Source organism: Bactrocera oleae, chromosome 3 (genome assembly GCF_042242935.1).
Source record: "Bactrocera oleae isolate idBacOlea1 chromosome 3, idBacOlea1, whole genome shotgun sequence".
Taxonomy (NCBI): Eukaryota; Metazoa; Arthropoda; class Insecta; order Diptera; family Tephritidae; genus Bactrocera; species Bactrocera oleae.
Genome location: NC_091537.1, coordinates 24,006,891 through 24,023,649, shown reverse-complemented (window position 1 = coordinate 24,023,649; position 16,759 = coordinate 24,006,891). Strand labels below are relative to the sequence as shown.

Genomic DNA, 16,759 nt, shown 5'->3' with positions numbered 1-16,759 from the left:
AAATATGTGAATATTCAAATGCTTTGATAATTTTACAGTTGTACCGTTTGTCGTCGCAAGAACGAGTCTTACCTTCGACGTGCTTCGTCTGTGAGCGCTTCTGCAAATGAGTTCCGTCGTGGTCCTATTCGTTACGCGCCAGACTCACGCATTGCAGAACCATCGCCCATTCGTAATAGGCCAGCGCCTTACCGACCGGTAGGCCGACGTCCGATACCAGGCGGTCGCCCCAGCTATTATGTCGGCTCAACAATAGATCGTAATCGCGCAAGTCGCATACGGCGTCCCCGCGAAGACACATACGCACCGTAAAGCTGTAATTAGCCGAGCTGACTGTCTCTTACAAAGCAAAATAGTTAGAAGCTTACTTTTTAATTAAAACAAAAAATTTCATAAAATAAATACTAAATAAAATAACAAGAATCAGAACTTGAGTATATAAATAATAATAATATGTATGTAACATTTACGAATAAATTTTAGGTTATGTGAGAAATGCCTTTCAGTGCCATTGTGACAAAACAGGAAACTTTTGTAAAATCTTTCTACGTCCTTCTCTTAATATATTATATGTATTATCATTTTATACACATGAACATATTGAAAAAAGTTCTGACGGTTCTGTCAAGCGCATACTCTTGTTTGTAAATACGCGTATACGGCAGTAATATCAGATTACTAAAGTCGGATTGAAGAGCTTACAACACTTTAAAAAATAATTATGAAAATAATTATAAGGAATGAAAAAAATTCAATTTCACACACCAAATACTGCCGAGCATGCGTTAATATATTTTTTATAGAAAATATATTAAAATTGTTTAATTATAGTTTTTTGCAAATAAAACCAAATACAAGCCAAAATAATGTAACTTAACTATTTTACTATATAAATACATGAATGTAAATAATAGTAAATATGAAAAAATAAAAAAAAAAACAATATATTTTGTGAACCGACGTGTTTAATGTCTTTTTAAGCGGTTATGTTTATGTGCATATGTGGGTAACAGAATAATAGAAAATTAATAGGTTTTCTGAACTTTCAATTCAGGCCTGTCGTATCATTTAAGAAAAACACCTTTTGTTCGGCAAAATTTTTATACCTTGAACTGGGTATACTAAGCTTGTAACGCGCCACGAAGTTTGTTACGTCCAGAAGGAAACGTCGGAGACCCCATTAAATATACATATATGCATAAATGATCACCGCGACGACCTACATTGATTTAGCCATGTCTGTCTGTATATACGCAAACTAGTTCCAGTTTTTGAGATATCAATCCGATTCCGATTTTGCCAAGAAGCTGCTAATTTGTCGGAACCACTATATCATATAGCTGCCATACGTTACGACGGGCGTAATGAATCTGTTTCCATAACAGTCGGGTCTACGTAACCGGAACGGACCCGGATTTTTTCCGGCCAAGGACTGTCAACTCGACAAAATTCTGCCGCTACAACGGGCGTAATGAATGCTTATTATACACAAATACACACACATGTTCATATGTATGAATAAGTAAGTATGTATGCATTATGCTCATACATTTAAATTACTTGTTTATGCTGAAATACTATTTAACAAATAAGTTTTTTTTTATTTATAGTTTATTTAAATAGGTATTTGCAAATTTTGTTGACACTTCACAACGGCCAAAAATCTGGATATATCAAATTAACTGCAGAATGACAAGTACATTGTTGAACTTAAAAGCAAACATATAGACATCTAAACTTAAATTAAACCAACTCGTCTTGGGTATGACTTCAATGTAAATATTTGCTTATGGTATTTAACAATCCCCCACCAGTCAATACTAATTTACCAACAGCTCTATTTTTATAAATTCTGCAAAACTAACTTAAACTCTTCGCACAATCAAATCTAAATATAGAAACATACTTAAAATACTCCATTTTCGGTTTCCTAGTTACTCACAAAGTTGAGCTAAGTTCGTATGTGTTGCGTGGAGGCATGGTCTAATTATTATTTAACAAAGTCTGGATTCTCTTGAATTGTTTCTGTGAATTGTAGTTGATTGTCTATAATCTGAAAGAGTTCTTGAGGCGCAGGGATACGTCCTGTCTGCAATTTAGACCATACCGGCACATCATTGAGGGAGATTTCGAATGCTCCAGATGCCACAAGCTGTAAAAAAGTAGAAAAAAACATTGAAAATATCTTAAATATAATTATAAAACTTTATAATTTATGCTTACCTGTCCCTCAAGCATATTCCCTACGAAAAATACCATCATGCAGGCGTACAATTTATTATCAAGTAAATGCTGCCACCAGCTCGGTATTTGTTGGCCAAATACACCGAAAACATCAAACGATGAAACAATCACTACGATGAAGAGGATTTTTGCCGCAAATATAATTCGCGAAAGGTACATGTTGAAGCCGGGCGGATCATAATTGCCACCGGTTACTGTAATTTGCGGATACCTTTCTGACAAAATGTTAACATAATCCTCAAAAGCTTTGCGATAACCACACGAGTAACTAAAATATAAAATAGCCATGCACGTTATACATTCATTTAATGTATCTTATCAAGAACAAAGGTCTCTTAAGGTTAGGATATTTTATATATTACCAATATAAAAATGTCATTGTGGGCCCTCCAACATTTTGTCCAAATTTTGTTGCGGGTATCTCTTTTTCTGCTGCATCTACGCCAAAGTTTATATTCCCCACCAAGATTAAACCAACAATGATGCAAACTCCTAACGTTATATTTTTTCCAATGACCATTGCCATCTTACTATGAATTAACTATTATTTCTCTTCCAATTAATTTTGCACCTTCGTCACTTTTGGTTGTAATTGGGGATGTTGAAATATATAATCTCGATATATCAGCAACGAGTATTAGTTTCTGATATCGAAAAAAAATTATCGACTTTTTTGAGACATATTCGACTGTTTTCAAAAACTCTTTGCTACTCCACCACACTTAAATATGCAAAGCATTTTACTGTCAAATCCAAAGAAATAGTAGGACGGAATGGTCGTTATCACCATTTATATATTTTTGCTCGCAAGTTCAACATGATACTAAGTTATTCGTCACAATTCATAGGCACATTAATTCCCAATATAAATATGAAAAACAATTAATGAATATGGTTTAACATCATAATCACTTATTAAAACATGTGATTAAAACGTCAAAATTAGTTAAAAATATGATTCATGTATTAGAGATAAATCAATTTTGCAAATTTCCATGTTATAAACCAAAGCAGGCGATCACTGTGACGTCCGTTTCCATAACAGCCGGGTCTATGTAATTGGAGCGGACCCGGATTTTTTCCGGCCAAGGAGTGTCAACTCGACAAAATTCTGCCGCTACAACAACAACAATCACTGTGACGTCATCATGACCTATAATATATATCAGTCCGGACTTTAATCCTGTTTCTTTCTAACAGCTACCAACTTAGAATGTATTCTTTTGATATATATTATCCTATATATTATCACCTAATAATCCGTTAAAAGTTCACCCCTTAATTGTAGTATTTGTACTTTTCTTGTTTTCCATATAAAAAATCGGTATAGTTTCTGATAATATCTGACTTCCCTCAACCAAATGCATCTTGCATAAATATTTATTTTAATTTAGCACCCACAAAAGCGCAAGTATACATCTCTTTATTTCAATTTAAGAAATTACATTTTTGCTCAATTACTTAATTAAAAACTAAACGATTATATTATTTTATAAAGTAAGAAAACTCAGAAATCCACACACGCCATATAAAAAATAGATCTAAAACTGATTTGCATAGACTTTTGTAATATGAGGAAGATTATTTCAAATTATGAAAAAAGCATAAGAGAAACATTATCTCTTGTATATTTAATTATATATATATATACGTGTATTATGTTTTAATATTGAGGAGGACGTGGAAATGTGTCGTTTTTTATTGGTGCAACTCTTTAAACGCTTTCAATTCTACGCGTACATACGTTAACTTCTGTCAGTTAGATTTCAGTTTTTATTTCGCTTTTTCGTAATTCTGTTGTGGAACTTATTGTTTAATGAATTTGAACGATTCCCGCTTCAATCAGCTTCATTATTTTATCGGCTATCGCCGGGTTTTGGAGATGTCTAAAAATACAAAACATGTAATATAAACGGAATGAAAAATTTATAAAGTAACTTTGATAACTTACTCTTTAGCCGCTTTCGGGTCAGTTTGCATTTGATCCAAAATTACGCGCATTGCGGGATCCTTTAGAATTTGTTGTACCTCTGGGTCTCCCAAAGCGTTCTTCATCACATCCTCAGGACTTCGTTGATATGAAATCGAACACTGGCGGTAACCCTCGAGTGCTTCAGCGTTTTGAGGATCAATTTCTAAGGCTTTGAGGTAAGCTGCCGAAGCTTTTGACGATTTTTGCATACCCTATGGGATTTTTAAAAATATTATAAAAATTATAATAACTGCATACATTTTTTCATCGAGTCAATGGCCACAAACCTGTAAAATTTTGCCCTTTCGAATGTAACCTTTGATAAACTTGTCATCCAGCTTTATGCAAGTTTCACAATCCTTCAGTCCCAAATCAAAAGCAGCCAACTTCGTGTAACAAGCGGCACGATTGCTGTATAGTTTCGGATCGTCGGGATTACGTTTGATTGCTTCCGAGTAATGTTTTACAGCATTACTATAGTCACCCTTTTTGAAGAATTCATTGCCCTTTTCTTTTTCAACCTCAGCTAGTTCAGGATTAATATAAGCGCGCCTTTCTTCCTCCTTAATTTTAGCTTCCACTTCACTGAGCGATGTCTTAATTTCAGGGGTACGATGTTCAGACATGGCCTTTTCGAAATACACTTTCGCCTGCTTGTAATCCTGCATTTTACGGTACGAATTACCAATACGCGCCAGCGCTTTAGCAATTAATTTGAAATCCGCACGATTTTCTCGACCAATTTCAATACCCTTTTCGCATTCTTTTATGCACTCGTCGTATTGTTTGCGTTCAAAATAAACGGCGGCTATGTTATTGTAAAAGGTTATATCTGTAGGATCTTGCTCCAAAGCGGCTTGGTAATGTTTCAGTGCTGTTTCAAAATCTTTCTTTTTGTAAGCAGCATTACCAGCCTCCTTCTCTTTCCTTGCAAAATACTTTTTGCGTTCTTCTTCATTCATGTCATCAACATTCGGCTCTGCAGGTTTGGGAGGTTCAGCTTGCTTAGGCTCAGGAGCTTTGGGTGGCGGTGACTGTGGGTCTACGTCCATGGGTGTTGGAAAACGCCCGGACATCGCCTGTAGTACAGTGGCAGTGACTTCTTGAATACCTTGTTGCAATACGGCGTTTTGAGGGTCATGTTTTAAACCTAATACAAATATTTTGCATAAATTTTATTTTTTCTAGCACATCCGAATAAAACAAGAGCCGGCTGATGAATACCACATACTCACATACCCCCACTACATTATGATTCATTCTGGCACTTACCTTCCTCATATGCTTCCATAGCTGCTCGATAGTTTTTGAGACCTGCGGCTGCTGCTCCTTTACGTGAGTAACCTTTAGGCCATGTTGGGTTCAAGGCTATTGTTTTTTCAGCATCCTCTAAAGCTTTATCATATTTACAAGCCTTCGCATATGCAGCAGATCTGTTGCTGTACAACACATGATTTTTATTATCTAAATTAATGGCTTCAGTGTACGCTGCAATAGCTTCGTCAAAATTGTCTGCATTAAGTGCACGATTTCCTTTTTCTTTAAGTTCATTCACCTAAAAATAATTATAAGAACAATTTTATGCAGAAATTCAATTACTATAATTTAGTCAATGGTAATTGTATTACCTTTTCCATTTCAGATATTACTAATTTCTACTTTATATCCTTCGCAATAACAGCACAAAAATATATATATTAATATATTCGTTTTATGCAATTTAGTATTTCACTTGAAAAACGTGCTGCTTTTAATTTCAAAGCCTTTTGTATTCTGCGAATATGAACTTGGGAGTATTCTAGAAGTTAAAAGAAACACACCGAAATTATAAATGGCAGTAAAAATTTTGTGCCAGTGTTGCAACTCTTTAACTACTTTTGGCTGTCAATTAAAAACCAGCCTCCGACATCTTCAATTTATAATTCTTATAATAATTATAATTATAATAATTATTAATATTTTTTTATACTAGAAATATATATTATAAAATGCAACTACATTGAATATGATATTATCGGATATACATAAACACATGTATCCTTATTTGCTTGATATATAAATCATATAAGATTTTTTTAATTATTAGTTACTATTGTAATTATATAAAATAAGTGTTTCTGTATTATTGATATATTTATAACATTATTAGTAACAAAGTTTTGTTTTTATATCGTACAGTAAAAGCAACGGTTTACTACCATATTTAAAACTAGGCAAGTTTGATTATTAGCAACTCTGCTTTGGAATCAGTATTACCAACATTATAATTCAAATCCGAAAAATTCACAAGCAATATTGACATTTGTCAAAAGCCGAAAAAGCGGCCATAAAAATTAAGTTTTATTTTTTGTTAAACATCATTTGCTGATTTTTAATAAACTGTGTAAGTTAAACAAAAAATATAATTTTTAAAAAGGGACTGATTAACGTTACAATTAGGTTCAATTATTGAAACGAAGTTATTTAGGAAAGGAAAGACGCAAGCATGGCTGAGTATCTGGCGTCCATTTTCGGCACCGAAAAGGATAAGTGAGTATGCCAATAATAATAATGTTTATGGAGTAAATCAAATTTCTTTTCAATTTTATGTTTTTGTTACAGAGTAAATTGCTCATTTTACTTCAAAATCGGAGCATGCCGCCATGGCGACCGTTGTTCACGTATTCACAATAAGCCAACGTTTTCGCAAACCGTGCTACTCCAGAATCTTTACGTAAACCCCCAGAACTCGGCTAAGTCGGCTGATGGGTCACATTTAGTGGCGAATGTTTCTGACGAAGAAATGCAGGAACATTACGATAACTTCTTCGAAGATGTTTTTGTTGAGTGTGAGGATAAGTATGGCGAAATCGAGGAGATGAATGTTTGCGATAATTTAGGAGATCACCTAGTAGGTAACGTTTACATTAAATTCCGTCATGAACAAGATGCTGAAAAGGCGGCGAATGATTTGAATAATCGTTGGTTTGGAGGGAGACCGGTATATTCGGAGTTATCACCTGTTACCGATTTCCGCGAGGCATGTTGCCGTCAATATGAAATGGGCGAATGTACACGATCCGGATTTTGCAATTTCATGCATTTAAAACCGATTTCAAGAGAACTGCGAAGGTTAAATTTCCAAAATATTAAATAGCAAATTATATATAAAATACATATTTCCAGGTATCTTTACTCTCGGCGGCGACGATCACGTTCCCGTTCACGTTCCCCACGTCGTCGGCGTTCTCGTTCACGCGATAGACGCCGTTCTCGTAGTCGGGAAGGTCGCGGTGGCGGTAGTGGTGACGGGCGAAAAGGACGTTATTAAATAAGAGATGCACCAATTTTATTGTAATGTTTCCAGAATTAAAAGCGGGGTTTCAAAGCAAGAAGCTGCTTTATTCACTAGATGATGTCCTCTTTTTTCACTATGTATTCAGTCAATCAATCTAATAAAACGATTTACTAGAACTAACTCTTTATTGATAATGTAATCTATATTAACATATTTTTATTGTATATTAGAATTCTGACGAATTTCCGCAGGCTGCTGATCAGTGCTTTCCATATCCTTGAGTTGCTTTGTTAGGTCGATTTGCTTTTGCAGGAGGTATGTATTTTCAGTTTTGCGACGTTGTTGACGTTCAATATCGCGGACGACACCTTCATGGAGGCGAGCACTGGTACAACAAAAATATTATTAAACATTAATTTGCATTCGATTATGAACATATGGTACATACATATATGCTTATAATATTTGCAAGCAGTCGTAATCACACTTACCGGTCGCTGCTCTGTTTGTAGTGTACATAACCAATAACGCTCGCTGAAAACCCAACAGAAAGCGCTAAAGCTATTTTAGCACCAGCAGACATTTTGGACTTAATTTAATTAAATGCTGATTTTTATTTGGTTATTAGCAACGGAAAATTTTGAATATGTAAAACGTCTTAATAGCAAAAATATATTGAAAAAAACTTGGCTGGGACAAAATTCAAGGTATGCTTCAAAACAAAAGTCAGCTGTTAGTGTTGCCTATCTATCCATGCTTCTGTGCGACTATACAAAAGAGGGAAATTTTAAGGCATGCGTTGAAGAAACAGGGTATATTAAGTTTTCCACGTAGTTTGTAACACCCAGAAGGAAACGTAGAAGATTTTATAAAGTATATAGATGATCAGATGTTAGCCATGTCCATTCGTCTGTCTGTATATACGCCAAAAACACCTCAGTTTTTGAGATCTTCATCTGAAATTCTGCACACGCTCATTTGTCGGACCACTGCAAAAGATATATATCTTCTGTGCAGCCGAGTTAACGTTTTTCTTGTAATACTCTTGCAACATGTTGCTACAGAATCGAATTAGATATAGGGAATAGAATATATAAATGATCACGATGAAGAGATGAGTTGAAATCCGGGTGACTGCATTTACGTCCGTCCGTCGGTGCATGCTGTAACTTGAGTAAAAATTTAGATATCTTGATGAAACTTGGTACACATGTTTCTGAGCGCCGTAAGACGGTTGGTATTCCAGAGGGATTTGATCGACCAATGTCACGCTCACAAAACCCCATTAATCCAAAACCAATTAAAGATACAATACCGTTATTAGGTATAACGAATCACATTAGGGAGAGTCATCTGCCGTTTAAATTTTTTGCTAAAGTGGGCGTGGTGTCGCCCTCTAATAGGTTTGATGTGCATATCTCCTAAACCACTAAGGCTCTAATATCACTCAGGATAAATATTTTTAGTACCCCTATCGACAGTGCGAAAATTAGTGAAATCGGGTGATAACCCCGCCCACAGCCCATATAACGGGTTTAATTAAAAAAATCAAAAGCGCGATAACTCAGTCAAAAACGTTAAATTTTACACATTGGATAATACAATTAAACTTTATAGAAATACAAAAAGAAATTGGACAAGAGGCCCATCTTTAGGGGAAACCCCATATCTCGACCGATTTCAACCAAATTCGGATCCTCTGACATTCCTATGTTAGAGTGTGAAAATGGGCGAAATCGGACAGTAATCACGCCTATTTCCAATATGAATATAATACAATTTTAATTTCCTTCTGATTCTTTCATTTTGAAGTATGCAAATCAAGCACCAATAAATATATCGGGATAAAACTTTGCACGAATAGTGCGCTTATGATAGGCCACCTTATGACCGAAAACTGTCAAAATCGTACTACGACTGTTCTAGCCTTCAAATACCGAATACCATATGTGGACCCCAGTACCTATAGTTAACTTTTTACAGAAAATATCGGTCAATGTGTCCTTCCTGATAATAGTATGTCTGTATGTCAAAATTGGGTTGAATCGGATCAATATTTCCCCTAGCCCTCATATATAAAGAGTTTCTTACTCCATATGATTAGTGATGTTATGTGAGGTACCTTAATGAAATCCTGGCAGCATTTTCTTAGTTAGTTGCATCTTAGTGATATTGGCGATAATACTTACCCCCACTTCCATATACTATAATACTTACTTGTATAATGATTTTCGTCCCTTTCTCTATTGCCATAATACCCCGTAAAATGGTTTCCGTCTTTCCACTTGTCTTTTAACCGTTCAGGTTAGTTGAAATGTGTAATATTTTAGTGCAATTAAGTATTGCTTTATACTTGGGTCTAAATTTCATGTCACTAATATCCGATCTTCTGGTTGACCTTTTCCACGTCAAGTCATTATATTTAATTTCGCCTCTTCGGTCGATTATTATCACATATTTACATAGTATATCTCATTTAAAGATTTTTAAATATAATTATAGCTGAGGAGAACTAAAATATAGCTATAAATTAAGTTTAAGTTTCTGGCCTTCAATATAAGTCACGAAGATACCAAATTTGATTGTAATTTATTCACGATTTCATCGAATAATGGATGTCTAATTCTTTCGAAACATTTTTCAATATAAAGTTTTGCCAAACCTGGAGATATTTCCCCAGCTTTGATCTAATCAAACCCATCGGAACGTCATGAACTTTTTTCAGACTTTCGACAATATACTTACATACATAGCTAGCTGTGTGAAACAATGGGAATTACAATCCAAAATGACAGAGACAAGATTGGGACTCGCAAGGTGATAAACGAAAACTTTCATAGTATGGTAATTAGAAGGGGAATATTTCCCTCCTTTCGTTCATAACGAACCTTTGCTTTTTTTTTGAAAAGCACTCTTTTTTATCATTCTTAATGCACTACGAAGAATATGAATAGGTTTTAGTTTAAAATGTGGGATAACTTTTACTTTCAGAATGAAATAAGATCAAAAGGGTTGTTTCCTCGGAATGGACTCAAATTTTTAACCGGCTAAGTACTGTCAACTCGGCAGCTAAATATAATAATTTTATGAAAACATGGAAAGCAAGGTAAGACAGAGGAGGCAAATACAATAGAATTTTAAAATTTAATTTTAAAATTTAATTTCCTTCGATTTGTTATTAAACACAAATAAACAAAAGGTATTATATGTTATGATTTTTTTATGTTATAAGTATGAAACAAATGAGTAATTTTCAAAGTTGTTAGTATGCTATCTCCTCACCAATTTAAAGCCAAATCAGTCAAGCCGTTCATAAGTTATAAATATTGTAGCTAACACTTCATTTCGCGCTTCGCGTTGCTCATCAATTTGATTTGCTCTAATATATCTTTGACTTGCAGTATTTCGAGTTCTGCGGCCTAAGTTTGTACGTCTGCTTGGTGGCATTTTTAAAAACGAAAATCCAACTGAAAATAAAAAATTATGTAGTCATCAAAAGTTACCAAAAATCGATATTAAGCTGTGAACTTACCGTGATTAACAAACACTTATTAGCAAACAACAACTTTATTAAAAACTTAATAAAATTATTATTAGCGCTATGTTAGGTTATGTGTGTCAGATTACCACAGATTACTAAATAGGTTATGCGAAGTTTGTATACTGCGATCGAAAATATCGAATGTATTTTTTCAATCTTTCTGAGACATTTTCCTAATATTTTTTTCCGTAAGAACCTTCTATAGAGTATTACAAAACTACAAAAAAAAACAGCCAAATCGGTCTAGTCGTTCTCAAGTTATGGCGTGACAACGGAAAACGGGTTTAATTTTTATATATTATATTATATTATATAGATGAGATACGATGTAAAAAGTACAGACATTCTTCTTGGCGAAAGAAATATATCTATACACAAAATTTCCTATATTTCTTATAAAATCATATATATACATATACATATTCGCTATATGTGGATATATCACTTGGGCGCTGTCTGAAATTGTTAAAATTTCTCATAAAAAATTGCTTACATAGTTACGGTTCTAAGTAGTTGACTTTTTAATTACTATGATAATACCTGACACGTAACCATTTTCTTAATTAAATAACTAGTCCAAGAAATGAGTTCTTTGCGTGATGGTTCACCTAAATGTGGCTAATGCAATGTGATGATAAAATGTCCTTATTTGTTGATATTTTTGCTTGGAATTTATGAGGCTTGGCAAGTGAGTAAGTACATGACATGGCATCAATAACCAACAAATAATCTTTTCAAAATCTTACTCATAAGGACTAAATATGAGATAGTTGTCACCAAATCAAAATCCCACCAAGCAAACATTTATTGTTCATTGAAAACGTTAAAATAAAAAACTTTTTATCGCCGTAACTCGTTGTTAATGGTGAGAGGCGACGAGGAAAGACGAAGGGCACATAGTGCTGGTCCGTGTTTTATAAATATTTACTAATTTTGTAAAAGTATCTATTTAATAAAAATATAAAAGTGGAGCAAATATTTAGGCATACAATTATAATAAGCGTTTATTACTTCTCAGATGGCGGGTATGTACATGGACTTATATGAAGAGTATATCAACTGAAAAGCTCGACCGATGGTGTATACTTGAGAATAAATAACTAACAAGTATGGAAGAGCTGAATTCGTATGCGGCCGAACAGTATATACACTCGCTGGCGAAAAATCTTACGGAAACAACGCTAAAAAGTAATGCTCTCACCAGGTTTCGTTTTACTTTTACACATTTTATAACCACATATGCCAGTCCCAACCACGTTCGAATTTTCTAGTATACGTGTCTATGAGCAATAATAACTGGGCTCATAATGGACTGATTACGTCCATTTGTAAAATCTGCTTAGAGGACCAAGGAACACATTTACCCAGTAGTCCGGAAATCAAATCGTCACTATTTTAAACTATATAATCCCGCATCTATCCCAATTAGCTTTGGAGATGCAAAGAACCGTTAGGTGAATGAAGCATGTTGAGAGAGTATTAAAGTTGTAAGTACGAAAGACGTAATCTAATTAACAATAAATTTAGCAATTTTGGAAATATCCCAGACCATTTTTATTGAAGTGCTTAATGTTACTAACTCAAGTCTTATTTGTCTAAAAGTAGTAAAACCTAACAAGTGGAAATTTGTGAATAAACCAATTTCTAAATATTCCTCTGTAATTATCTCAGTAAAGAGTTACTTTTTTACTATGAACAGCCTCTTCTAATTACTCTCTCTAAGGGACACAGGATTTCGTATTGTCTACAGTCGCAATACATTTTGCCAGAGCTACGCCAAATCAATTTATGGTGGCAAGAAGATTCTAAAAAAATTGTATTTATAATGAATACAAAAGCAAGGGATTATAATAATTATAAATATATTCAGAATTTGACTTAAATTTTTACATCCAGATATATAAGTACGATGGAAGTGGAAAAAACAATTGTGACTTTTGATAACTTCTGTGGAGCATCTGTAGGGTTGCGCACCCTGAATAGGGGTTCACTCTAGAGATAACGATAATTTCGTTCCATTACATTTGGACGAGTGCGTTTGAAAGGAAGATGCATTGCTTCGTGAAGTCATTACCGAAAGGAGAAGACGGTATTTTTCACTAAATAGCTATGAAAGTTTAACAATTCGTTTCATTAATGACGTTTCTACCATAATGAGAATCACTTGAATATTATTGGAGTTATTAAGAAAGTCGCACTGACAATTGCCAATATTATCATTTAGAAGATTGGACAATTAGCAGAGTATACTTAAGATATAATTGTCACAAACAACTGTGCGTCCCCAGGATTTGGTTCTGAACAGGGTGTAGAATAGCATAGATTTTAACATTCAGCGAAACAGCAAACTTTAAGCTGGGTATGGGATAATAATAGTATTTTGCAATAGTTAAACGAACTTAACTTTTTATTGACAATAAATCAGTTCAGCAACTCTATTGCTCTAAAGATATTGTAATCAGATGGATCACCGCTGGCTTTTACATGGAGAAGAGAGTTTAAATAAGCTTTGAAAGCATGAATTCCTAAGAGTTATGAGGTAGTTTGATCTGACTCCACACAAAGTCGATGAAGGGCCAGTCTGGTTATTTTTAAAGCACGATTAAATTCCCAAAGCTGCACCTGCAGAGATTAATGGGATTTAATTACAAATTGATGTTAATTATATATATATATATATGCATATTTATTCGGTGGCATAAGTACTCAGACCATCGGAAATAAAATACAGGCATTTTATTTTAAATTCCGTATACCTTTCAAGAAATTATTTAATAATTTTTTTACCGCCCTATATAGGAAGCGCTTCCAAGAAATTTCAAAAGCTATGCAATACATATGTATACGAGTATACCATATAAATAAAGTAGCAGGCTGAAAAGACTACAGATTACAAAATTCTGTAGTCTCGGTTTTGATTTTTATAATAACAAAACAAGATTTGGTGACGACAGTGGAAACCTTAAAATATTTTGTTTATATTTCTTTTGAATTGAAGTTTATAACACCAAGAAGGACATGACGGAGACCATAAAAGAAATATGTATATCCATACATACATGTCGTCTGTCTGTATAAATTTACGCGAGCTAGTGCCTCAATTTTTGAGTTATCGATTAGAAATTTTGCACACGTCTTTTACTCCACAAGAAGCTGGTCATTTCTTGGAAGCGTCGATATCGGAGCACTTTATCATATAGCTGCTATACAAACTAAACGATCAAAATCAATTTCTTATATGGACAACTCTTTTGTTTGACAAGATATCTTTATGAAATTTGACAAGGATTATTATCCAAAGTCATACCATATGTCAACCAATTTTTCAGATCGGGCGACTATAGCATATTGTTAAGTTTACATATAAGCTGACCGATCAAAATCAAGTTCTTGTATGGAAACTTTTTTATTTGAGAAGGGTATTACTGCTTCGGTGCAACCAAAGTTAACGTTTTTTTGTCTTTTTTTTGCTTTAATTTTAATATTGCGCTAATGTTTTGGTTTTGCTGTTGTTGTTTATTTTAATTCACGTATTTAAGTAATTCATAACAAAAAATAAGCGGAATCGATGAATTCACTCGTTTATGAGTAAACACACAAGGTATTTGTAAATATAACCGAATGTGTAACAAAGGAAATCGAGAATGGCAGCTGTTGTGAATAATATTCCATTTGGTTTGCTACTTTTATAGCATTTTTATTTGGCCAAAATACAATTCCACTTCCATCGGCAATACAGTAGGCACATTTACAGTGTTGAAACGGTAGCTTTAGCGGGCATGCGCACTCCTGTAGTACGCAAATGGTCCGCCGACGGCCATGGAAGAGTAAACAATCTACTCTGCTCCTACTTAAGGCCTATGTACTTTCCTTCTTCGTTCGTCAGTGCCCGGATAGTTGAATATTAACGGAACTATCACCCACCTGTTTTTCTCCGATTGCTCATTGCAATCTCACATTGTCCAAAACAACAACAATTCGTGTTTGAGAGTGATTGGTTTCACTCCAGTAAGTGCGGCAGATACTCTGGTGAACAGCGAAAATGTGGAGAAACAGTGTGTTTAAGCGGAAAACGTTTTATTCCAAAAATAATAAAAAATATTTATAGTATATAGTTACTAGTAGATCCGGCCACTCATTGCTGTGTCTATGGTATTATATTAAACCAAGAAAGGCGAAAACGTATTTTCAAATCCAAAGGATTGGAATTGAGGTTAAATTTTGAAAACGATTGATACAAATATTTCTCAATGAAAAAATAATGAATTTACTAAAAATATTATATTGTTTATTATATGTATATTGTTTTTTTTTGTTTTTAATTTGGACAGATGCTTCTGATTAGATATATATGTTTTTTTTATTAATATTTTTACTTTTAACATAATTGAGATATAAACAATTATATCATTTAAGTTTGATCAAACTGGACAGAAGAAAATTTTACCAAAAGCAGTTCAGTAGTTTTGAAGTGTACCTCGGAGAAAACGTGACACGTAATTCTTATATAAGTACATACATATGGGAATAGATTTCGAAAAACTGCCTACGACAAGGGGATGAGCTTTCATGCCTACTATTCAATTTTGCGCTTGAAAAGGTGATAAGAGACTCTGGAGTAAACATCAAAGGTACAATATTTTTCAACTTCGTTTCAAATTTTGGCTTACGCTGACATTTATACAAATAGAAAAAGCTGCAAAGATTATGGGCATTTCAATAAACGAAAACAAACGATAGTATTAATATCCTCAACGACGAAATCAGTGCATCACAGTATTGGGAAAAACTTAAGCGTTGGCGAGCATAACTTTGAGGTAGTTGACGAGATTAAGTACTTAGGAGTAAACATTAACAATACGAGCAATATGCGGAAATAAACCGAAGGATAATAGCCGCTAACAAATGCTATTTCGCACTAAGCAAACACTTAAAGCGTAGCACCCTCGATAGGGGGTAAAGATAGGTGAAAATTTCAATATACCGCACACTGATTGCTCCTGTGCTAGCGAAACCTGGACTTTATGCAAAGCTGAAGAAAACAAGTTAGAAGTCTTCGAAAGAAAAGTTTTGTGTAGAATTTTTCGAGCTATTTCTGACGATGGCTTATGAAGGAAGCGGTATAACTACGAGCTACAGCCTTTGTATAATACCCCCAATATAATAACAACAATTAAATTAAACAGGCTACGGTGGGCTGGTCATATTATTCGAGCTGGCGAAAACTATTCTCCTGAGCAAATTCTCCTAAGCAGATGCAGAAATAACAGAAGCAGAGGCAGACCAATACTAATATGGATCAATGGTGTAGAGCAGGACGCTGAGGCGCTGGAACTACGATGCTGCCGAGCTCAAGAAAGGGACAGAAATAATTAGAGACATAAATTGCAGCAAGCGAAGACCGCACCGGGTTGTGGAGCTGATGATGATGACATATATAGATATCAATTTCAATGTGAAACTTTTTATCTGTCGTTCCAATTTTTTTAACATGGGTGTTAAATAATCTTCCTTACATTGGTCAAAGGTACTTAAAGTATCTTAAAGTAAAGGCTTACTGAGGTGATCAATTTCATATTTCATAAAGGATTCTCATATTAGCGATGACAATCAGATATTTCAAAGATACCGACGTCTACTGGAATTCTGGACTTAGCTGAAGTATAGATAACCGGCAATAACCTTATCCTACAGATACTATCGAACAGCATTTCTTACGACTTTT

At 34.2% G+C, this 16,759-nt stretch overlaps 5 protein-coding genes across 5 annotated transcripts in view; 2 read left to right on the top strand and 3 right to left on the bottom strand.

Moving 5' to 3' along the window:
- vkg (Collagen alpha-1(IV) chain viking) overlaps positions 1-956 on the top strand; it is a 39,598-nt gene extending 38,642 nt beyond the window's left edge. The window contains exon 9 of the mRNA XM_014240706.3: positions 39-956. Coding sequence (XP_014096181.2) covers positions 39-312 — 274 coding nt within the window. The 3' untranslated portion in view covers positions 313-956. The remainder of the gene's footprint in view (positions 1-38) is intronic.
- Positions 957-1,575: 619 nt separating this feature from the next.
- SelT (selenoprotein T) lies at positions 1,576-2,856 on the bottom strand. Its single transcript, XM_014240710.3, has 3 exons — positions 2,607-2,856; positions 2,224-2,512; positions 1,576-2,152 (listed from the first exon to the last, which is right to left on the bottom strand). Exons 1-3 carry the CDS (start codon positions 2,768-2,770, stop codon positions 1,991-1,993), a joined length of 615 nt encoding a protein of 204 aa, XP_014096185.1. The 5' UTR covers positions 2,771-2,856; the 3' UTR covers positions 1,576-1,990.
- A 767-nt stretch (positions 2,857-3,623) lies between these two features.
- On the bottom strand, positions 3,624-6,028 carry Stip1 (Stress-induced phosphoprotein 1). Its single transcript, XM_014240707.3, has 5 exons — positions 5,845-6,028; positions 5,489-5,771; positions 4,504-5,366; positions 4,196-4,428; positions 3,624-4,130 (listed from the first exon to the last, which is right to left on the bottom strand). Exons 1-5 carry the CDS (start codon positions 5,851-5,853, stop codon positions 4,058-4,060), a joined length of 1,461 nt encoding a protein of 486 aa, XP_014096182.2. The 5' UTR covers positions 5,854-6,028; the 3' UTR covers positions 3,624-4,057.
- A 428-nt stretch (positions 6,029-6,456) lies between these two features.
- On the top strand, positions 6,457-7,673 carry U2af38 (U2 small nuclear riboprotein auxiliary factor 38). Its single transcript, XM_014240708.3, has 4 exons — positions 6,457-6,599; positions 6,656-6,745; positions 6,818-7,327; positions 7,382-7,673. Exons 2-4 carry the CDS (start codon positions 6,702-6,704, stop codon positions 7,524-7,526), a joined length of 699 nt encoding a protein of 232 aa, XP_014096183.1. The 5' UTR covers positions 6,457-6,599; positions 6,656-6,701; the 3' UTR covers positions 7,527-7,673.
- Positions 7,660-8,238, bottom strand: LOC106621739 (protein PET117 homolog, mitochondrial). Its single transcript, XM_014240709.3, has 2 exons — positions 7,985-8,238; positions 7,660-7,878 (listed from the first exon to the last, which is right to left on the bottom strand). Exons 1-2 carry the CDS (start codon positions 8,074-8,076, stop codon positions 7,710-7,712), a joined length of 261 nt encoding a protein of 86 aa, XP_014096184.2. The 5' UTR covers positions 8,077-8,238; the 3' UTR covers positions 7,660-7,709.
- Between the last annotated feature and the right edge of the window lie 8,521 nt (positions 8,239-16,759).